This window comes from Phyllopteryx taeniolatus, chromosome 2, assembly GCF_024500385.1.
Source record: "Phyllopteryx taeniolatus isolate TA_2022b chromosome 2, UOR_Ptae_1.2, whole genome shotgun sequence".
In the NCBI taxonomy this organism is placed as follows: Eukaryota; Metazoa; Chordata; class Actinopteri; order Syngnathiformes; family Syngnathidae; genus Phyllopteryx; species Phyllopteryx taeniolatus.
Window position 1 is genome coordinate 26,561,230 of NC_084503.1, and position 24,723 is coordinate 26,585,952.

The 24,723-nt window shown below is 42.9% G+C and overlaps 1 protein-coding gene across 2 annotated transcripts; it reads right to left on the reverse strand.

Annotated features, from left to right (window-relative positions):
- Positions 1–11,634: 11,634 nt before the first annotated feature.
- sall1a (spalt-like transcription factor 1a) lies at positions 11,635–23,476 on the reverse strand. Of its 2 annotated transcripts, none has more exons than XM_061765566.1 (3): positions 22,672–23,476; positions 15,200–18,585; positions 11,635–12,917 (listed from the first exon to the last, which is right to left on the reverse strand). In XM_061765566.1, the coding sequence occupies exons 1-3, from the start codon at positions 22,742–22,744 to the stop codon at positions 12,468–12,470; spliced, it is 3,909 nt and encodes a 1,302-aa protein (XP_061621550.1). In that variant the 5' UTR covers positions 22,745–23,476; the 3' UTR covers positions 11,635–12,467. The 2 variants fall into 2 exon arrangements, with proteins under 2 accessions (XP_061621550.1, XP_061621551.1); XM_061765567.1 differs by lacking the exon at positions 22,672–23,476 and adding an exon at positions 20,882–21,068.
- Positions 23,477–24,723: the final 1,247 nt, after the last annotated feature.

The window sequence follows — 24,723 nt, forward strand, 5'->3', positions numbered from 1 at the left end:
TCGCTTGGATTTTGGCTGTTTCAGCTCTTCTGCCGTCGCGCCGTCGCCATCCCTCCTGCATGACAACGTGGTTTCACAAGATATTTTCCAGCGGGTGTCATCAAGAAGCGAAAGGTCGTTGGTAAGCGGCGAATTCTGCAAGACACAGCTCCACACCCTTCCATTGATCCAGTGACCACAGAAGGGGAAACAAGCACTTTCAGGGCTGGTGATGCTGCATTATCCCCCCTTCTCCCCAACTCCCCTCAAGAAGCAAGTGCATCAGCAGACCCCCGCCGATCTATATATATGACGGAAATTAAACGGCATAATCAAATTGTTTGCGCAAGCATTTAGCATCTCATTGGCTGGCTCGCCCCGGGCCAAAGTGACCACTGGAGACTGGCCGTCCAGCAGCCAGTAACAAAGTAGGGCAATAACTAACAGCGATTAAGGCCATATTGATGGCCTGTGACACACGGCGGTCCGAAAGATGCCGTACGGTCAAATAGCTCCAATAATTAAGTATATGAGGGTCAGTCAATTTTATTTGCTGCTTTTATTTGGATCAATTCTTTTGTAAAATAAAAAAAAAAAAGGGAGCGTTATTATTGGGTGTTGGGTGTTGACTCCAGCCACCCAGAGGTGTTAAAAGTTGTTAAAAACACGTCAGCTGCATTAGATTTCTCCTTTAGGATGCGAGGAGAAACGAATCAATCACACCTGCTCTCGTAAAAAACCTTTTTGAGACGGAACATAGAGTAAGCATTGGCCACAACATTGGTTGTAATGTGTCTAATTTGTCTTTTACCATATTCAGCTTCGTGAAAATGTCAAATGTGTTGTCATCAAAATGATTTTGATGAAGTTAATTTTATGGCACCTCTGACATGAATTGCCCCCAAAATATTCGGGAAAACTATCCCCAAACATTGGAGCATAACATGATGAACTTGTTTTGGTGTCCATTTTGCTTGTTTTGGTTGGGTTTTGTGTGTATAATTAGTCCCTTTTTTTCTCATGAAAGTACAGCTTTCGACTCATACAATTACAACTTCTTGTAATTGTAAAATCAAGAATTATTTTTCCAATAAAATTGACTTCTCATGAAATTAAAAGCTTTTGTATTACAGAATTATGACTTTATTTGAAATATTGCTTGTAGAATTGCCCAAAATTTTGAAAATTATAAATATATTCATCAGAACATTAGCTGACTTTGTTCTTTCATAGTTATAACTTTATTCTCGTAAAACTGCCGTTTGCTGCAAAATAAACAAAACCTCTCGTTAAGTTTAAAAAAAAATGTTCTGGTGGAATTCCAACTTCCTTCTTGTCAAATAATAATTTTAAATTCCTACTTTTTTCTTGTAGTAAAATTCTGACTTTATTTTTGTCAAAATATTAAAATATTATTTCCACTAGTATTACATATTTTCAATACGTTCTATACACTCAAATTTTGTCTGTGGTCAAATAGATGTACAAAGTGTGTAAAAAGTGTTTAACGACTTCGGATGGATATTGTAAGGGTTTAACTTTAGAAACATTGCAGATTTCCAACTGCACACGCGCACGTGGACGCACACACACGGTGCTCCGACCGGCACAATGTGGGAATTGCCATGACCTAATGCATTTCGTATCACACATTAGATTAGACATTGCAGAGAGGAAAGCAAGTGAAAGAACTGTAGTGCCGTGAAATAGTATTGGCCCCCTTCTCAAAATCTTATATTTTTGCACAGTTTCCCCACTTTAATGTTTAAGATCATCAAACAAATGTAAATATCAGACAACTATAACCCAAGTTAACTTAAAATGCTTTTTTTTGGTGTGGAAAAGTACTGGACCCCCTGGTTGGGCCATTCTCAGCAGCAACAACTGAAATCAAGCATTTTCTATAACTGGCAATGAGTCTTTCACATCTCTGTGGAGGTATTTTGGCCCACTCTTCCTTCAACAATTGTTTGAATTCAGCAAAAATTGACGGTTTTGCAGCATGAACGGCCTTTTTGAGGTCATGGCACTGCATTTCAATCAGATTCAAGTCTGTACTTTGACTAGGCCACTCCAATACCTTCATAAGCCATTCAGAAGTTGACTTTCTGGTGTGTTTTGGATCGTAATCCTGCCGCAGAACCCAAGTGCACATCAGCTTGAGGTCACAAACTGATGGCTGAACATTTTCCTTCAGAGCAGAATTCATGGTTTCATCAATCGCAGCAAGTTGTCCAGGTCTTGAAGGAGAAAAGCAGCCCAAGAAGATCACACTACCACAACCATGTTTTACTGTTGGTATGGTGTTTTTTTTTCTGAAATACTGTGCTACATTTACATTAGTTATAACGCGACACACACCTTCCATAAAGCTCAACTTTCATCTCGTCAGTCAATATAATATTCTCCCAAAAGTCTTGGGAAGCATTCAGATGTTTTTCTTTTTTTTTTGTTTTTTTTGTCCAAACGTAAGACGAGCCTTTGTTCTTTATGGTCAGCACTGGTTTTCAACTTGGAACGCTGCCGTGGATGCCATTTTTCCCCCCCAGTCTCTTCCTTGTTGTGTCATGAACACTTACCTTAACTGAGGCAAGGGATGCCTGCAGTTCTTTAAAAGTTCTCCTGAGTTCCTTTCTGGTCTCCTGGATGAGTCATTACTATTCTCTTGGGGTAATCTTTGTAGCCCGGCCACTCCTTGGAAGGTTCACCACTGTTCCATAAGTTCTCCATTTGAGGTTCTACCTATGGTACGCTGGAATCCTAAAGCTTTAGAAATGGCTTTTGGAACCCTTTCTCGACTGATAGATGTCAATGACTTTATTTTTCAACTGTTTTCGGAATTTCTTTGGATCGTGTCATTTTGTTGCAGTTTTTTTTTTTGTCCGATTTTGTCCGACAGGCTCTGTTTAAGGGATTTCTTGATTGAACAGGTCTGGCTTGGGCGTGATGAGTGAAAATTAACCTAGCCACAATTAATTTTAAAACGTTTTGGGTTCACTTGGGTTATATTTGTCTTATATTTACATTTGTTTGATGGCCTTAAACATTAAAGTAGGGAAACCATGCAAAAATATAAGAATTTGAGTAAGAGGCCAATTACCGTTTCACGGCACTGTATGTAACCTTGAATAAAAGGAGCAATGGTTTTTATTTTATTTTTTTAAGGCCTGTGAGGCCTGTGATGGCAAGTCATCAGATAATAAACTAACACAGGTCTTTCCTTGTGTTCCCACGCAGTGAAGTACAGAAAGTCTGGTTGGCTTACACTGCTAAAATAACATTTGGGGTTTTTTTGGAGGGGGGGAGGGGGCTAAATTCTGACTTTACTCGTGTAAAATTTTGACTTCATTCTCGTAATATTCCAACTTTGTCTTTCATTTTATGAGTTGCGCGGCACGGTGGCCAAATGGTTAACTCGCCTGTGTGGAGTTTGCATGTTCTCCCCGTGCCTGCGTGGGTTTTCTTCAGGTACTCCGGTTTCCTCCCACATCCCCAAAACATGGGTGGTAGGTTAATTGAAGACTCTAAATTGCCCCTAGGTGTGAATGTGAGTGTGAATGGTTGTTTATACAGTATGTGTCCTGCGATTGGCTGCCGACCAGTTCAGGGTGTACCCCGCCTCTTGCCCGAAGATAGCTGGGATAGGCTCCAGCACGCCCGCGACCCCAGTGAGGATGAGCGGTATGGAAAATGGATGGATGGATTATGACTTGCTTAATTATGGCTTCTTATCAGAAAAGTACAACTTTCTCATATTTTGACTTTTATCCTTGTAAAATATTTTTTTTTCACAAAAACTGACTTTCTGCTCATGAAATGCTGACTTTTTTTTCTTTCAACCTAATATTAGGACTTTATGCTCTTATTACAACTTTTGTCTCATAAACATACAAATTACTTTCATCCATACCAGTAGTTTATTCCATCTTTTTTTGCGCAGTTTTTTTCTGTCCAATAATATAATTTTATTCCTTTAAGATTGACTTTTTTTTCTAAGAATTATAACTTTTCTTTTAAATTGTGACCTTATTCTCAGGATACTAAGATTTTAACTTTTTTTCTTGTATTAAAACCTTGAGAATATTCTTGTAGTAGTACACCTTTTTTCTCATTACATTACAGATTTAATGTCATAAAATGTTGAGTTTTTCATGGAATATTATGATTTTATTCCTGTAACATTAAGACTTTTTAAAAATGGTGTCTTTTTTTCCTCATCAAATTCTTGTACTTTTCTTGTAAAACTTGTAAGTCCTATGACTCTCATGATAGTAAAACTTTCCCAGAAAACCATATTTTTTTCACTTTATTTTGTAATAATATTGCATGATTAAAACAAAACACTTGCAAGAACAAAGTCCCCCAATCATGAGAATAAAGTCACAATTGGTTCACAGATGACTATTTTTCATGGAATATTACAACTTTCTTTTCATAAAATTCGAACTTTATCTCCCTTATATTACATTTTAAACTTGGTAAAATTAGGTCTGTGTGACTCTCTTGATTGTTTTCCAGTTGTTGTAAATAGACTCTAAATCTGCAAGAAAGATCTTCTTTCATGCCTTTTTATATGCCTGAGGAAGCGGTAAGATTTGAACTTTTGCGCCGCTCCTCTGATGGTTGATAGACTGCCTTCAAAAGAAAAGAAATAAATATTTCAAAAGTGCTTGAGGGTTGTCCCCGCACATCAGCTGTCATGGTATCATGCGGGTGGCGGCTCAAGAACGGACGGCGGGCGTGGGGGGGGGCGGGGCGGGCTTCGCAGGTGCCCCTCTCGCTCGCCGGGGGGCCTGAAAATGACAAATTCAATAAAGTCAAGATGTGTCTCCGCGTCACCTTATGGAATCAAACGCACCTGACAAGGCAGCTGAAGGGTATCAAAAGCTCGGTCCTCCTCGGGCTTTGAATATGTTGCCACTGCGCAACAGAGAATAGAAAATGTGTCAGAGGTTGTGGGACGGCAGGAAATTGGATCTGCGAGATGACATTAACAGAGAATGTCCCCCCAACTTGAATGTTTTAACCACCACAAAAGCAGACTGGGTCTCTGGTTTCCAGCCTTAATTCGGACACTGAAAAGAGCCCCGTCGTAATCTTCAAGCCGTTCTCTTAAAACTGCCCCGAGAAAGGCGATCCGTCTCCTTTCTGCTCGTACACAACAAGGAAACGTGATTCATCCTAAAAGGGTAACGCACGTTAAATTCAATTTTGCGAAGACTCAACTTGTGACACGGGCAGGTTTTCATCTCCTGAGATGACAAAAAAAGACTTGTGCTTTGTCTTGGCTAAAAAGCCGAAGAACAAACCACAAACTTAAAAGAATTACCATCACAACAGCTTGTCACAGAAGCTCCTGTAATTTCAGCAGCGATGATATACCGAGGCGAACAAAGCGAGGCCACTGCGCATCAGACAAATGATGACTGTGTGTTCATTTATGTCACCGAACATTCCCATCGGATTTAGCTAGGAAAGGACTTCTTATTAAACAGCGCCTAATTTACATGGTTCAAATGTTCTAGTCCTCTTTGAAGGACCCCATGAAAATGGTCAAAATACCCATAAAATGGCCTTTTCAAATAAAAATGGCAGACTTTGTTGGTCTTTTTTCTGCATGGCTTCTTGATACTTTTTTTTTTTTTGTAGATGTACCCATAATAGACATGCCTACCAATTTCCATGTTGCTCAGCGAAACTGGCTTTGGGGGCTAAATTTAAAAAATAACTTTGCCACACGTGCAGAGTCATCAAACTTCGTTGTCATGCTCCGCCCTCACACAATAACGAAAAATCTAATTTGTCACCATTTTAGCATCACTCATCTGTCTTGTGTACATGCTTCAAATCTGGTAGCAATTGCACAAAATCTCTAGGACAGGTTTGTTTGAGGCAGCACGGTGGGCGACTGATTAGAGCGTCAGCCTCACAGTTCTGAGGGCCGGGGTTCAATCCCCGGCCCCGCCTGTGTGGAGTTTGCATGTTCTCCCCGTGCCTGCGTGGGTTTTCTCCGGGCACTCCGGTTTCCTCCCACATCCCAAAAACATGCACGTTAATTGAAAACTCTAAACCACCTATCTAGTATACGTCGTTGAGATTTGGTAGCATCAGATAAAATATGCATCCATCCATTTTCTGAGACCTCACAAGGGTCACGGGCGTGCTGGAGCCCATCCCAGCTATCTTCGGGCGAGAGGCGGAGTACACCCTGAACTGGTCGCCAGCCAATCGCAGGGCAACACAATAATTAAATTTTCCCCAATTTAACATCGCCCATCTGTCTTGCGTACATGCTTAAAATTTGGTAACAATTGGACAAAATCTATAGTTCGATGTTTAGAAATGACAAAATGAGACTTTTTTTTTTTTTTTTTTTTTTTTGGTTCTCGATATGATAGAGATGCCTACCGAATTTCATGTTGCCGCCATAAAACTGGCTGTGGGGCCTAAATTTTCAAATGTTTCAAATGTTCCTATTTCACGGTGATTTTTTAAAACTTCGCCAGCAAGCTGTCCCCATCTGTCTAGGAATGTAAATTTGGTAGGAGTCAGACAAAAGCTTTTGGACAAATTCATCTACTATATGAAGGGCCCATGGAAACGGCAAACATGAGCCTAAAATAGCCCTTCAAACCAAAATGTTAGACTTCCTGAGTCTTTTCGGGAATAGCTTCTTCAGACTTGTCTGTGTGTCTACTCATGATAAACATTCCTACCAAATGTTATGTTGCTTGATTATTTGTTATAGCAATTTGCATTTAGTCAACCAGCTCAATTTTGAGGTAAACAATGGGACCCACTCGAGTAGGTGGAAAAGAGTTGACATTTGCTCTCCCACCTGTTTGCCAGACATAATAGGGAACGCAACTTGAGCTCTCCCTTGGACTGAACTTACAATAAGATGGAGGAGCGCCAGAAACGTGACCTCAGCTGTATGTGGATGCGCTACAGACGGTGGCGGCATAAAAAAAGGAAATCCTCCAAAGAGCAAACGAAAGCAAAGAAGCGTCTGCAGACCAATGGACGCATGCCTGAGGCCTCAGACTTAACATGTGTGAAGTTACAGTGTTGGAGGTCTGCTTGAGTAGCCAAAGTTTTGGACCCCCCGTGAGCCCAGCCCCTCACCTGCGTGTGATTGACGCCACATCCGGGCGGGAAAAGTGAAGTGGGCTTTGATCTCCCGCCGCTAGTCCAGAAAGATCCACAGGGAGTCAGGGCTGTGCCGGACCCGCAGGCGGCGGTTTTTATCCATTCAAGTTCGGCTAGCAGAAAGTTGGGGGGTCTCCTTGATGCTAACCACTTTCGCACTAAGGCATTTTGCTGTTCTGAGTAGTTCAGCAACCTTTATTGAACAGTTTACCTTTAAAAAAAAATACACAATTACGGCCCACCACCAAATGCAAATGTCACAAAAAGTATGGCCTGAAAAAAGTCTCAATTTACTCAGAAATGTACTTGACTAATTAGTGTTCAATTATTTTTATTATTATTAATTGTACCTTTCTGCAGGCGGCACGGTGGCGGACAGGTTAGAGCATCTGCCTCACAGTTCTGAGGACCGGGGTTCAATCCCCGGTCCCGCCTGTGTGGAGTTTGCATGTTCTCCCCGTGCCTGCGTGGGTTTTCTCCGGGCACTCCGGTTTCCTCCCACATCCCGAAAACATGCGTGGTAGGTTAATTGAAGACTCTAAATTGCCCGTAGGTGTGAATGTGAGTGCAAATGGTTGTTTGTTTATATGTGCCCTGCGATTGGCTGGCAACCAGTTGAGGGTGTACCCCGCCTCCTGCCCGATGATAGCTGGGATAGGCTCCAGCGCTCCCGCGACCCTTGTGAGGAGAAGCGGCTCAGAAAATGGATGGATGGATGTACCTTCTGCCATCTAGTGGAACAGCATTTAATTGTTCTGCCTGTCACTATAGGTCACTGACCGAGATAGATGAACAAGGATGCATTAATTGTAGTATAAGCAATTTAAAATTTTTGCCAATGAAGTGAAAACTTGTTGATGTAACTAAAGTGCTGTGGCGCAGTGGTTGAGCTGTAGAGTATACTGAGAGGAAACGTGGGGACAAATTTAAATATTTTACGGCTTCAGGGGTAGTAGTATCAGTACTATAATAAAGCCTCTGGGTAGGGGTATGCCGCAATTCCCCGGAGAGGGGTGTGAAGTTTAACACCTGACACTCACTTCTCCCACCCTGTTGTCGCGACGTTAATGTCTGGTATTTTAATATTTGTGGAAACGTATGTGAAAGGGGCTTAAAAAAAAAAAAATGTAATTCCTAAATCAATGCGTGCAACATACGGAATGGGGGAAGAAGTCAACCTGGCAATTTTCCGCTTTTGGAGGAAAAAGCTGTAACAGAGGCAGAATGCCGTCTGTGTGTAAGGGTATTATTCTGGAATGCTGGAACAAGGGTGTGAAGTTTAACACCCTTCGCTCACTTCTCGACAAATTTCACCAATCGACTGTGGTCCGTAAACGTGAGGGGCCACTGTACATTGAAAATCCATTTGTCAACGGGGGGGCCGAGGTCGGGTGGGGGGGACGGGGCTCCCCAAAGAGAATGCCGCCCCTGGGCGACTTTCCTGATCGCCTGTATCAAAAACCGCCCCTGACTGGAGCAGAACTCTGATGCGGATGTGCTAACCACCAGACAAGTGTGCTGCCCAAAGTAAAACTCTAAAGGACTCTGCGGCAAACATCCACACATACTGTACATAAACTGAGGATAAATAACATGAATTAATTAGCCCCCAAAACACCGTTGTATGTATGCTTCGTGAGCAATAACCCAATAAAAAGGAACATGGGAACCATTTTGGCTCCTGAATAGCTGCGATCGTGTTTCAGTGTGTGTGTGTGTGTGTGCCCGCACAGGCCAGGCTGTTGCACTGGAAGAGAGCCACGCAGCGCATGCAACACATTCCCACCACCTGAGATTGTAATGTTGCAGTAGGCGTGCATGCCTCTTTTTCCGTGCATCCACCCGTCCCATCCATCCATCCATCCATCCTGCATATGGGCTCAGAGAGAGAGAGATTGTTGCACGGTGGAAGGCCCAGCTAGATTTCTCCTCCCGTGCACTTCCTGTTGCTCTCCTCTCACGCCCGAGCCCTCCAGCCATATGAGCTAACAATTTCAAGAAAAGCTCACACGAGTCATACTGTACAAAGCCTTTACATGTCAACACTACACGGCATTCTAATAACAAATAGTGATCATTCATTTTTGATTACACGAGTATTTATATGAAAATATTGCTATGATGTGTCAAATTAGTTTGCCATATCCTAATGTTTAGATTATATATATCTTTTGTATTCACATGAACACATAGGATGAGCTTAGCCACAAGGCCCAAAAAATTACACAGTATTATTTTGCCAATATTACAAATGTATTCGATGCTTTTAATATTTATTCTAAACATTCCAAATAGAGCAATGTGTTATTTATAATACTATAGTTTTAGGATAAACAAATTTGGGCAAGTAAATTATATGTAGTTATTACTGTACTAATATTACTGTTATGACAATTGAACATTGAGATTAAGTGTTAGTGACTCCCATCATACTTGAATTGAAAGTGAATAAATTACTAAATACTCCCACCTCAATACATTTGAAAAGCCCTGTGTAAAATATGTAAAAGTTGTTTTTTACTCTTTCGTGAGCATACAAAATAAAGATAAAAGTAAAAAAGGGTATTATCAGATTAACAATAACACTAATTGAAGCAATAGTATTGCAGAATATAAAGAAAACCAATTACAATATTTAAAAATGTTAGTTAAGCATAAGAATAGAATTGCACATTTTCGTTAACCAACAGGAATGTTTACAAAACCAATTAACTGTTCAGTTTATTTAAGGCATGCCGAACAAAATTGACCTAAGAAATATCATACATTATTTTAAAGTTGTATTTTTTTTTTTTTTTCATATTGCGGAATAAAATGGACTCCGCAGGAAAAAAGAAAAAAAAGAATCAGATAGCGCCGCATGTCCCAAATCTGACGTTTGAGAGGACGGACACGTGAACGGAGCATCGGATGCGTCGCGATGTGTTCAAAGACGCGACTGTCGGCAGCCACAAAAACGTCCTTATGAATGACGACGACTACACAAAAAAAAAGAGAGAAAAGAAAGCGAGGCGACAAATTCCTTTTAATCCGGATGACGCCGTGCCGCCGTCCTTTTAACAACTTTATTTTAAACAAAATCGCTTAAATTGTCCGTTTTGACGACTTTATTTTTATTTGTGTATTACTATTATGATTATTATTTTTTACGTCTTAAAGTGTCAGACGCACGCGATGTCGGCATCGGCAAATTTGATGAAAGAATGACATGAGAGACAAAATGGCAATTGGGATATCTCTATCCATCCATCCACTTAGTTTCTATACAGCAGGAACAAAATATCCAAAGATGTTATTGCTGTTACTGTATATTCTTACACTGAATAAAAATGACAGACAATTGACGTTTATTTTCTTTCACGTATAACACGCGTGTTTACCCTGAAAAATAAGTACTTAATTTTCGATTGCACATGATTAAAATGTGGTAATCTAAAGTAATTTCCCCCTTTGCTCGAAAACAATCAAAGGACATGTTAGTTTTACACGTTGATCATGTACATGTTCGATTTCAATAAATTCAGGACATAAAACGTAAAAGCAATGTTTCTTAAGTTGAAAAGCAGACGCTTCATTGCCCTAAACACAATTATAAATGAACTAATCTTTTTTTTTTTTTTTAGTATAACACTTATGTATACTATTAAATATATACAATTTCAAAAATCGTTTCAACTTAAAAATCAGTTATTTTTTGCCACTGGGATAATTCAACGTGATCTCTGATGTAAAATGATCCCAAAAAAAAAAGTCATAATAGTTGTATAAGAAACACTGTGTCTTACCGCTTCTCCTCCCGAAGGCCGCGGGTGTGTTGGATTCTACCCCAGCTGACTTTGGACAAGAGGTGGGGAACCCCCTGGACTGGTCGCCAGCCAATCCCAGGGCACATGTAACCATTTACAGTCACATTCACACTTAAAGGCAGTTGAGTTTTCAGCGAACCTAACATGCATGTTTTTGGAATGTGGGAGGAGGCCGGAGTACCCGGAGAAAACCCACACAAGAATATGCAAGCCCGGATTTGAACCCACGACCTCAGAACTATGAGATGCAAGTGTGAACCACTAGTTCACCTATATCCAACCTTATAAGAAAGTCCAAATTCAAAAGGTCAAGAAAGCAGGTCTTTTTTAAAGCCCTGAGCAAAATTCAACAATTATTCATTTAAATGTCTCAAATGTTCATGGGAAATTATAACAAATAGTATTAGTGTAACACGTTGTGTATCGTTTTAATTGCACAAATACTTATATTTAAATAAAAAATCAGTGGATAGACTGTTTTTATTTTTTATTTTATTATAAAATATTACGAGCATCCATCTATCTTCTACATTGCTTATCCTCATTCGGGTCGTGCACGAGCTGCAAGAGCCACCCAAGCCGACTTTAACTTGCCAGCCAATCCACAGGCAAAATTTTACTTTTTTTTGTAACTTAAATGATCAATTTATGTGAAACGACACTAAATAATAAAAGGCACACAAACACAAACACTGAGTGCTTCTTTTGGAAAACTGATGTATTTGATTATTATTCGAGTAAAGAATTACAGTATCTTAAGAGTTTTTGTTAGTAGGTATTAAAGTGTAGAGAAACTGGACCCATTAAAGATCTTCCACCTTTCCGAGAAAGTGCATGTAACAGTCCGAAAGGTTTGTCAAACCCAATATAATATTTATATTTATATATAAAAAAAAAAACAAAAAAAAAACAACAACACTATCCATCCTTTTTGTGTGTCAGCTGGCCACTGGACTTCTTGACATGTATGTACATCATCATCTATTTGGGGGACTTGAACACATCACGTTAGCAGCACTGTGGAGAACGATTGGCTGTCTCAGTTCCAAATATTGGGGGGAATGGAGGAGTATGGAAGTAAACAATCATGGAAAGTAGCAACAAACACTGTTTTACACGTCCATGTTTCGTCTTCCTTAAATTAAATAAAATGTGGGGGTGGAGGAAAAGTGGTAGGGGGTCTGTGAACACACATCAGACCAACTACAAGATCAGTGTACATTATTTACAGCGTTTTTGGATCTTACAGGCAGACGTCATAGCTATGTAACACTACAAGGGGGACACGGAAATAACTTAATGCCAAGTTCAGAGTTTCTATCACACATCGTCTTGAGAAGAAGCACGCACACACACACGCACACACACAAACGCACACACATCTGGTCTAACTGTTATAATGCTTCCACTGCGTCTCAAGCATGGTTATAGCCACTAATAAATAAGCTCCCAGGAACTATAACATGTACATTGTACAAAAAAAAAAAACTACAATAGACTTGTCTTCACAGTTCTGGGTGTGTCTCTGTGTGTCTAATTTGTGACAATTTCTTTATTGTCCTCCATGAATCGCGTGAACCTGAAGTGGGCGCCGTTCTCCGCGCCGGCCATCCGCTCCAGGCCGGCCAGGGCGGCGTTGGGTTCGGCGCTGTGGAGTTTGTCCAGGCTGCCCGTCAGACCGCCGACGGGCGAGCTTCCGCCGTTGCCCACGCCTGCGCCCGACATAGGCGGCAGGCCGCCGCCCTGGATGACAGAGATCTCGTTGGCCTTCATGGCCAGGCCGCTGGAGAAGGCAGCGGCGTACTGATTCCAGAAACTGGCCGGGTCACCGGCACCAGCCCGTGACACTGCCGCTGGGTCCTTCTGGAAGATCTCCGGGAACTTGATGGGGTTGGCCCCAAGGAAGGCCATGGGGCCGTCCACAGAGAGCCGGCGCCCACGTCGAGCAGGGGCGCTGTTCCACATGTGGGTGCCCATGTGGACCTGTAAAGAACAACCGCGGAAACAAATTAAGAATAAAATTTGGCCCCATATATGAAAATATAACCTGTTAAACTGACCCCCTGTACTAAAAAAGCTACCCAAAAAGATTTTTTTAAATTAACCCAGTTATAATAATCAAGCAAAAAAAAAAAAAACATATTTAAAATAAACTCTGCTGTTATGGTTTAAAAAAAAAAAAAGAAAAATATATTTTAATAATCAACCCATCTCTTTATTTATGGGTACAATTTATCAAATGAAACAAAAAATTATAGATAAAAAATAGCAAAAAATCTGGATAAAAATATGGCCCTAATAATTTTTTGTCTTGTCATTATATAAATAGTATGTATATTTTTTCAAACAACCCACCCATGCCAATGTGGACCTACACCTCTCTTGTATATTATCTATTTTTTCTCTAGACTTTTCAACTTTAAAACTTGATCATTTGACCTGCAATAGACTATGACCTTATTTTCTTCTTATGAAATATTTTTCAAATTATATCTTAATTTGCAATCAAGCCCCTATTAAGTAGAGTGCTGTTCCACATGTGTGCCCATGTGGACCTAGACAGAGGCAGAGGAGGGATGATGCAATGGAAAAAATAACAACAATGATACCGCACTGCACATTAAAATAGCTTGACACCCTGGATGGAGTGAGATGGTTTGCTGTGTGGTGGTAAACATCTTATTTGGGGGAGGCTGCTTGGTCTGATCCCTAATATGCTGGTCTCACGCGGGACTTGGAGGGCTGGGCGGTAAAAATTACACTGTCCGCTTTTATTGCGGGTGTGGCATCATCAAGTCTCTCAACTAGCAACGATAAAGTTAACTCTGTTGTGAAAATAAATAAATAAATTTAGAAACATTTTTAAACATCTGACCATTATTTTACGTTTGTTCCTTTGCTATACCAGAAATGTTCATGGGTGAGTGTGACTTGCTGTACGTTTAACTGTAGAAAAATACATTTAAAAAAGAAAAGCAAAAATGAACACACTTCAACACCATGACTACAGTAACTGTAGTAGTGTGAATAATTAGGGCATAATTTCGCCATTTGTGGCAACAACTTAATATGTATAGAGAGGTGTTTTCAACTTGTGGGTCAATTGTGTGTGAGAGAGAGAAAGACAGATCGCGAGCGAGATTAATAAATGTCAAATTTATACATTTTCTTGTTTTGCAAATATGGTACACTCATTCACGCATTCTTGTTTTTCTCCCATCACAGACATGCCTGCCTGCATGCACACACGCCTTCCAGTATTTCACTCCTATTTAACACACAAAGTTGTGTGCATGGGCATTTCTTCTCCAAAAATCATTGGGGAAATGTGACAAAAAACAACAACAAGCGAGTGAGGCGTGGAGTTGCACTAAATATTGACTGAATAGTAACGGTTTAGTAGTGTGCTCTGTTGGTGTTTGTTTAGGATGACTAAACACAGAGATGGTCCGATTGACCCACAAACATTCCTGGTGTAGGAAAGAAACAAACATAAGTGCGTTAAACATATAAGCATTCCTAATTCCCCATCAGTGATTTAGGTTGAACACCGTATACAAGATTCATTCCTTCATTCTTCCCCCTATCATTACGAGTCATTTTCCAATTGAGGGAGCTCAATTATTTTAAAGCAGACAGGAAAGCGATGTGCATATTTTATGTTTTATCCACTCTGCTCTTACTTTTGCTTTTATTGAAAAAAGGGACATTGCTCAAATTGTGGATGCATCTGGCAACCTCATTGGTGGCCCACAGACTCGTCTTATGGCTATTTTTGACAAAGCAGGTCCTCAAAAAGGCCAATGCCATAGTGGACTGTGAAGGAAATCCTCTTCACCACTACTTTAAGGTCCTTGCCTCAGGCCAAAGATTTAGAGTCCCCTTATGTAGGACAAACAGGAGAGCAATAAAATTGATAAATGTGTACAGTACCACTAAACTATAACCGGAGCAATAGCCTGTGGCTTTCTTTTTTTTTTTTTTTTTTTTGTCTGGCAACTATATCTTGTCTGTATGGTGTAGATTTTCCGAAATTGTCTTGACTGTTTTACATTGCATTAACTGTTTATAAATTTGAATGGATTAAAAGCATATGAAATGGGTAAAACTGTTTGGTTTTATTTATTGATTTAATTAATGATGTGGTCTCTCCATAACACGGATCTTCACCTACTGCGGGTGCTTTTGTAACGTATCTTCCCCGCGATAAACAATTCACATTATTCTTGAACTGAACTTCTCTTTTATAAATTTTGTAAGCGTACCTTGAGGTTTCCTTTGGTGGTGAACGCACGGCCGCAGATGCTGCAGGCGAAGGGCTTCTCGCCAGTGTGCGTGCGCTCGTGGATCTGCAGGGCGCTCGATGAGGAGAAACACTTGCCGCAGGTGTTACAGAAGTGCTGCTTCGGCGTCCGGCGAGGCGGTGCGGCTGACAGCACTGGTGAGGTGGAAGCGGACGGCGTGACCAAGCCAGCAGTGGTTGCTGCGGAAACGGCAGCAGAGGAGGCGGAGGGGTCCTTGCTCTCCGGGTGGAGGGCGAGCAGGAAACCGTTGACCTCTGGCTTTCCGAGCGAGCAGACGGATAGCAGGGAGGGCGTGGGGCTGGAGGACAGGCTGGTGTTGGAGGGCTCGAAGAGCTGCGAGGGCAGGTCTCGCATCTGATGGGTAAGCATGTGCTGCTTGAGGTTGCCCTTGGTAGAGAACCCTCGATTGCAGGCCGTACAAATGAACGGTCGCTCTTTGGTATGGCTTCGGTAGTGGATGTCCAAGGCACTCTGACACGCAAATGTTTTTCCACAGATGTCGCAAGACGTGTTCCTGGCTACGCTACGTTCCCGGAAGGGGAAAATCATGCCCAGGGGGTCCTTGGATGGGTTGACAGACGTCAGGTCCAGGGCTCCAATGTTGGAGGGGTGAGGGTGTAGGAGGGCTGTGTGCTCCATGGAGAATGCCCTCTGTTGCCTTTCTTCCAAGCCTGGGGATTTGCGGGGCTGCTGTGGAATGCCTGCAGGGGATGGCGCCTGCATGGAGGAGGTAGATTCAGACACAGCTGGACTACCAGCACTTTGGCTTTCGACATCCCCCCCGAGAGACGAGGAGTCGTTGGTGAGACAATCCCCCTCTGTTAAGCCATTAGACAGAGCCTTGAATTCTCGCATCTCCTCCGTGTCCAGACCTTGGACATTCTCTCGTCCCTCCAGGTCGAGAGCAATCGGGGAGTCGCACAGGCTGTCGTGGGAAGCGTCCGCTGACCTGGGTGTGTCGGGCATGCTGCTGTCAGGACCCTCCTCCATCCCCTCCATGTTGTCATCTGAGAAGTTGTCCAGGTCGTCAAAGTTTCTCTCATCGAACGAGCCAGTGTCAGAGACCATGGATTCCGGATAATTCTCAGGCAAAGGGTTGTTGGGGATCTGTCCGCCCATGTGCATGCGGATATGCTGCTGTAGCACCACGGCGTTGGTGAATTTCTTCTGACATATCGGGCATGAGTGCTGAACTCGAAGTGGAGGCATGGCCCTGTGGACGCTGTAGTGGGTCTTCAGGTTCCCCTTGGTAGTGAAGGCTCTGCCGCAAATCTTGCACTTGAAGGGTCTCTCCCCCGTGTGAGTACGATAGTGCATCTTCAGCGCACTCTGACAACTCAGCACTCGGTGGCAGATGACGCACTCGTTGGGGTCTGTCACCTTCCTGTCGATGTTCTCCACAAGCTGCTGCAGCTTGGAGGTCTCTGAACCGTGGAGGGGATCCAGGATACCTCCAAAGGGGAATTTCGCCTTGAACTGGTCCGACATGAGAGGCATGAGCGGGTTGGTCAACATGGGCGGGCTGTTGGAGGTGGCGTACTCGGTGGTGCTCTCGGCAGCCGAGCTGACACTGGTCACAAAGCCTGAGGAATGGCTGCCTTCTTCAGTTTTACCGTTTGAGGTAGGCAGAGTTGCACTTTCGCCCTCTTCAGATGCTCTGCTACTTTTTGCTGAAGGCTCAGAAGCACCTGAGTCACTTGTCGTGGAAGGAACTGGAAGGTTGGTTATGGCTATCGAGTGATCTTCCTTTTTGACAAAATGGGGGAGGCTGGGCATAGTCGGCGGCAGCAGCATGCCGACCGAGGAAGTCAGGGTGGGCAAGACTGGCTTGCTATCCAGCCAGCTGGTGACCGGCTTCTCTGGGGGCATGGACATTCCGTAGGGAATGCCGGTGCTCGTTGGGATGTTGTCCAAATGCTCAGGAACAGGGTACGGGTTCATCTGGATGTGTGGGTACTTTTCTTTATGACGCTGAAAGTGCACCTTCAGGTTGCCGCGGGTGGAGAAGCGGTTGCCACAGATGTTGCACTTGTAGGGCCTCTCGCCGGTGTGGGAGCGTAGGTGGATCTGCAAGGCACTGTCGCTACCGAACACCTTGCCACAAAACCTGCACTTATGCTTGAAGAACGCCTCTTCTGAGCTGCTCTTGGTCTCGAACGATGCGACGTTGGGCACCTTGCCTTTCCTCTGCTGCACCAGAGTTGCCAGAGAGTTGAGGTCCTCAACGGTGGTCCCGACGCTCGGAAGCGAACTGGAGAACATGGGGTTTCCTGGCGGGGGCTGAGGTAGAAGGGGATTCACTGCTGAGCTTAGCAAGCTACCAATTCCGAACGCCGGCGTGGAGGACTTTGCCAGTGGGGTGTTAGTGATGTGGCATGGCCTCTTCTCAGGGATATGGGCATTGCCTGTCGACGGCCCCAGGGTGATAATGCTCTGAGATGGCTCACTGCTGCTTGGGTTGGACTGAGGTAGCTGTGCCGCAGCAGCGAGCTGCTTTAGGCTGCTAATACTGGCTGACTGACTAGCCAGGTTTTGTGCGAGGCCTGCGGCTGCGGCCAGCTGTTGCGAGAGATGGGAGCTCAGGGTGGCCAGTGGGCTGGCGGCGACGGGCCCCATAGCACCCGGAGCTGGGGTCGGGGGCACCTGCATTTCAGGGGACTGGGAGGCCAGACGCAGTATTTGGTGACGGATCTGCTCTATGAGCTGCAGCTGGTGGATCTGCTGCTGCTGGAGGGCAAGGAGCTGCTCCATCAGGGTAGGCACCGCCACCCGGGGCCCCCCGGAGGTACGTGCCTCCTGGGAGAACTGGGCCACAGCCACTTTGGTGCTCTGCAGGTTTTCGATGATGACGTTGCTGTTGATGGAGAAGTTTCCCAGCTCGGCCAGGTTGCCGAGCTGAGGAAGAGGGGCAGAAATAGCGGATGTACCGACAGCAGGCCCGGCGGTGCCCTTGCCACTTAGGTTGCCTACTGCATTGCTCGGGCTCCCACTCTCCACAAGGCTGCCTTCCTCTTCGTGACCACTGCTCATGCCTGAAACATCCACATCCATGGATTCGTCTTTTTCCAGCGCGCTGGGGTCAGAAAGGTTGCCATACTCTGTCTGATCAGTGTTATTAGCAGTGTCATTCATCTGGTCGTTGGGATTAAGGGGAGGGGACCCGGGCGAGAGGGTTCTAGCGGGGGAGGCAGGACTTTCATTCACAATCAGGACTAGCTGATTCTTCGTGCAATTCTTTTGGTGCTCCTCGAGCTCGCAGAGTTCAAAGAACTCGGCACAACATCTGTTGCAGACGCGGGCGTCGGACTCCTTGCAGGGGGGGTCCTCAGAGCAAAGTTCTGTGTCCCCTGCAAAAAAAGGAGGAAACAGAGGATTAGTGATTAGAAATGTTTTGCAGCCAAAGAGGCGGCTTTATCTCTTAAAGTTCCATTGTTGCTAATCTTAAGTTAATCAGTTTTACACTTATCCCCTTGATGTGTTCACAAAAAAAAAAAAAAAAAACAACAACGATCAAAAAAGCAACAATAAGCAAGGAGGAACGAGAAAGAGGGCCAGATTCAGTGCAATTGCCTCTGAAACAAGAGGGGATACAAAATCAATGAGAACTACTCACATATTGCTTAAAAGTGATCTTTGAAGATGTACATCAGGCCAAAGCAAAGGTAATCATTTTCTTCAGATAACCCATCAAAATTATAGAACAGAGTGAAGCAAGGACGCAGCTAGGACACTTTAATGAAATTTCATAGAAACTCATTGATTTCCTATACAGCTCTTCAAAGTCTGCTTGTCCACTCAGCGCAAACCAAGCATTGGATGGACTTATTAGACTTTCAATTCACTGTCAACTTTGCTCATTTTCAGCCCTCAGCCGCCATCTCGAAGAAGGTTATCGTCACGGCTAAACTCATTTGAGAAGATCGAGGCCATACAAGGAAAAAAACAAAGAACGGGGGAGAATACCAACACACAGGGTATAGTAATGCTGTTAAATAGTCTGAGGGGCTATGATTAAATTACCTGGACCGGTAATAAATGTTGTTTGACAAATCACAAGACGTGCGTCACATGGAGGGTGATCAATCTACAGCAAAATAACTGATTAGGGACGAAAAAAGGATCTTAAAACACAAAGTCTGAGGTAGGTCAATTAATATTTTAGTTTCGTAGACTCAGTTCACATTCGTTGCCATCTTTTGTCAATTCTCTGTATTTAACATACAAGTTGATTTACAAATTGCATTTTTCTATGAATCCCTTTCATTGTGACTGCACCCCCCCACCCCTGCAACCCACTCTCCTCCTCCCCATTCTAGAGACTTTCATAAGGGCCAAGAATTCAGTTGCAAATGAAACCCGGCAGAAGTGCACCCCCCCTGCCCCAGAGTGAGACAGGATGCCTCCCCATTGTTCACGCAGCATGGGAGCGGCGGGGATGGTCGGCCGGCCGGTTGGTCGGGATCCGGCCCCGAGCTCATCCCCGGGGCCAGGTCCCACTCCGAAGCACACTCAAAGGGATTATATCTTCCCTCGGTGTTCTTCCGCGCCGCCAGGCGACAGATAACTGCAAAGTTGCCATGACAGTAAACCCCCTGGACCTCACACTGGCCAACTATGCAAACACACACCCTAACTTTTCATGGCAAATCTCCCACTTTTAAAAAGAGCACACAGAGCTTTGCTTGCAAGTTAATTTTGGGAGGAGAAAAAAAAAAGAAAAAGTGCCACATAAATACGAAAAACATCCAAAAATGTGCATGACATTTCAAGAAGTTGCAGAAAAACAAGCACATGAAGTGTGTATGTAGGAAAAAGTACGTGTTTAAAGTAAATTCACCTTTTCCCTACCAATAATTAAAATGGAGTCGCTGCATGTTTTTACATTTATTCCACATTCATTTTCAGTACAATTGTGTCAAAATTGAATGCAAATGTAATTTTGTTAATGACATAAAAACATAACATAAAAAGCATGACGTTAAAGGTAATAAGATTTTCGTTCCAACTCGGTTTCTGATCTTTTTAATCTCTTTCATATTTTTAAACAAGTTATAAAAAGTTACAAGTACTAAAAAAAGATGTAATTATTACATTAAAGTGTAAATACATTACATTTTTAAATATATTCATAAAAAAGATGAATACAAACACTTGATTCAAAGAATTGATTCAACAAACCCTGCTTTTCATTTTACAAAATTAAAGACGATGTTTAATCTATACTTTCCGTCAATGGACCCTGCTAGATGGCAACTTTGCAAAACATTTAAATAAAATAAGAATTGAGCAAAAACAGAGGGAACATTTTAGTCACATTAATAACCTTTTGTTTTCTGTTATCTTTTAAAAGACGGTTAGTTTTAATCTACACTTTGTGTCCAAAGTGTGCTACTTTACTTCAGTAAACAAACAAAGCTTTGTGCCAAACTGTTAAGACAAAAATAAAAAACAATCCTGGAGCACAGGACATAGCGCAGATGCTAGCATTAGGCTTAATTCCCAAAATAGCAGGGATTAAGTTCGAATTAAAATTAAGAATCAAGACAAAGCTGCTGTGAGGAGGATGCACCGCTACATATGAATCATAGTCAAGAAGGCCTCAAAACAAGAAGAAGTGAAGATTTTAAACAGGCGAAATCCTACATTGTATAATTTTAGGGGCAGGTTGGGAGCTTCACATCGCACTCAACACCAAAAGGGGGTCCGGTAAAAACCATCTCGGTCCAGTCTGGCCATGCAGGGGGACACTGGCAGAGTTGTGGTCCAGTGTCATGCTTAAGGCAAATGGAGGAAGGGAGGCTATGGACAATCACCCCCAACCAAATGACAAACAGTCTCTTGTTTGCAGGGGCACAAAAAAAAAAAAAAAAAAAAAAAAAAAAAAAAAAAAAGAGAGAGAGAATGGGGGGGGGGGGGGGTCATAGTGTGTTTCGGGGGGGGTAGCCAATTTCCCCCCTGGGGAGCAACTCTGATAGGGGCTAAATATTGATAAGGGCCTCACTTAACCGCTTAATAGAAGAGGAAAAAAACTGTCAAGGCCTGGTTTTGGCCGCCTGCGGTTTGGACTAGTCGGGTCAATGGTGACGAGAAGTGGATCTCACTGGGCCCTGAACCCTGGTTGCCCCTCACATAGGGGACACTGGCAAAGGTTAAAACAGCACAGCGCCACACACACATTTGGACACACACACACACAAACACACACACACACACCCCCCACACACACACACACTCACACCCCACACACACACACACTCACACCCCACACACACTTTTTTTTAAAAAAATCTCTACCCTCATTCTCTTGAAAAAACTTTTTTAAATAACTTAATTGCAAAGCTATTTCTTAAAGTGGCATTATGTTGAACCCAAGTGACATTTTGCACGTTACAGAAACTCAAATAAGTCCAAAAGCACAGAAGCATATAATAATGCAACAATAATTAGCTTAGTTTAAGGAGAATGATACAAAATATTATTAGAACGTGAATATACACTTAAAGCAACTCCAGAAACGTGACATTAATCGATTTTTCTTCATAATCACTTCAAAATCTACACAATTTTCACGTGAATATATTTTTTAAATTTACCTTACAGATGATATTTTAATGACATAAATGTTTAGTAAATCCGTCATAAAATTTTATTTAAAAAAGTCTGTCAACAAACATTGCTTTTGCACAACTCCCATCACTTTAAACACACAATTTATCTTAGCTTGTATTCAAAAAGTATGACAAATTACAACCTTTTAAAAAGTACATGGTTAGATTTACAGTAAAAGACTTAAAGGATGGAAAGATTCATATCACATTTTTTTGTGACCGTGAATGCAGCATTTGACACGTTTATTTCCCGACGATGTCGTAAATTACGCTTCAGTAAAATCACATTGTTTTCGTGTTTTTTTGTTTTTTTCCCCCCCAACAATAAGTGGTCTTAGTTCAGTCAAGCACAATTTATTAACTATGTCTGAGCGTGTGTGTGTGTTTGTGACTCACGATGAGTAAAACTTTTGAAAGGACGATGAGCAAACTGGCTTGTTATGTTAATTAACACGAATACGAGGGACAACGTTTGGTTTTGCCCAACTTTAAGCCTACAAATGGCACACTTTTTGTTAAAGCGGGTGTCAGGTCGGCCACGGTGGTCCGAGCCGGTTGAAAGCGGGTTCGTTTTGAAAACCGAACAAATTATAAATAAAGTTTTGAAACACACCGGTGAAGTAGCACTAATTTACGTAAAAAAAAAAAAAGGGTAAATGATTGAAATAATTCCTAAATTAATGTACTGTAATAGGACTGGCGATGTGGCGCGCGTGTGTGTGTCTTTGTTAAAAGGAGAAAAAAAAGTATTAAAATTGAAAAGTGGCAGTTTTCAAGTGGGAGGGAAGGTGGTGGGAAGGAGGAAGTGGGGCCGGTGGGACTCACCATTGTGGCCGGCTCCGGGCAGCTGAGGGTCGGACTGAAAGTGTTGCGGCTTGGCTTGTTTCCTCCGCGACATTCTGGCTGGTACATGGGGCAAACACCAAGCGGAGAAGAGGCGAAGAAGACCCCCAAAAAAATAATAATTAAAAAAAAAAAAAAAAAAAATTATGGAACGAGGGGCCCCTCAGAATTTCACTCGCATCGAGCCCATCCAAGGCGCATGTGCCACGTTATGATTATCAATAATGCCTCGCGATTAATCATACGGCAGGCAGGGAGGGAGGGAGGGAGGTGGACGAGGAGGGGCTGGGGAGGCAAGGAGGGGGGGCAGGGGCTTCTTTCAAACGCACCTCGCCAGCCCCCCTCCTATTCAAATCAAGTCTCTTTAATCAATTAGCTCCTGATTTGCTTTGCTGGAAGGAGGGACGGTGGGGGTCTTCTTCGTCTCCTCGTCTCCCAACTCGAGGTTCACCAACTCCGCTTGAGGAAGAAAGGAAGGAAGCCCCCCTCCTTTTTTTTTGTTCACCTTGGTCTTGTCCCAAGTGATAAATGTTCCACAACTTTCTCCTCCTCTCGCTGCTCAAGCAGGTAGTAGTCCGTCCGTCCGTCCCCCCCACACCCCCAAAAATCACCTTTAAGATAGGCAACTGGTTCGCGCGTGCCCTCCCGACTGCAAAAGTCCACGCGAGGCTCCGTCCACTTCACTTGAATGCACTCATTTTGGGGTGTTTGGACGCTCTATTTTCGGGGTGGCGGACACGTTGTCGTCACACACCGCAAAGGGTGAATAAACAAACTTTTGGAGAGGGCCCCGTGCTGCAGCAGGACAGCGGGAAAGCTCCGCCCACCTGATCTCTGATTGGCTGCTATCATGAAGAGTCACCACGCTGGACCCCGCCCTCATCGCCGCCCCTTTTTACCTCACTCTTTTTATTTTTTTTTCTTCCTCTCGAGCAAACTCTTGACCGACACAGCGAAGAACAGCGCTGACAAGTTTTCATTTATTTTCATTTTTTAAATCTTTATTTCTTTAAGTCGACTAATTCTGTCACAATAAAACACAATACATAATACCAAGTCGTATTGGGTCCCCATCCACTCACTGCTTGTTGGCAGGATAGGAACGACTGCCTTGATTTTATTACTTAATTTCATTTTTTTTTTTACATTAATTTGTTAAAAAACGGGGACGCATGTGCAGCATGGTTGCATTTAACTCCCAATTAAAATGATATTAATCTAAATGTCTAATTCATCCGGCCGGGACTACACAACTCCTGCAAAATATATCCCAAATTAAAAAAATAATAATAATTATTACTCCCAAACCTGGATGCTTTAAAGGGTCTTTAGACGTACGGAAGGGATGAAACAAGACAAACGGAGCCCCTCTCTGGCCCGTGCTGATGTTGAGAAATGAAGATAATAACGTTTCGACGGCTGATGCCATTATTTTGCTCTGAATCTTTAAAGAGCAGCTGCGGGGCCAAGATGGATGTGCTCCCCCGGCTTGTCAGCTATCTTTTAGTTTCGACGAGAGTCTTTACTTATTCATGATTTTAAAAAAAGAGACGTAAAAGAAAGGAAGAGCACGGAAAATGGGGGTAAAAATGTGTGATTTATCCGCTTTATCAATGACATAGCAAATAAAAAACATATTTATAGACTGCTCATTAATTGGTGTGCTTGTGCAATGATGACAAAGTTAACATTGCTAAGGAGTGCACGGAGAGCGTTCAGCAATATTGTAATGTCCCAGGCGGCAAAATCAATGTGCAGTTAATTGATGTGAGTGTTAGTGTGAGATTGTAAACAAGGTGATTTGCAGCCCGGTCCAGCCGAGCGGGGGATGTGTTCGTGCGTGCAGTGCGTGCAGTGCGTGCAGTGCGTGTGTACGTGTTTTTTTTTTTTTTTAAATGGCCGGCACAGACGAAACATCAAATATAACACAAATGATTCGGATAGGAACATTTAAAAACTTTACATTTAGACAGTCAGACAGACAGACAGGCAGACAAATCAATAGATGAATGACAGCAGCTGAATCACTATTCT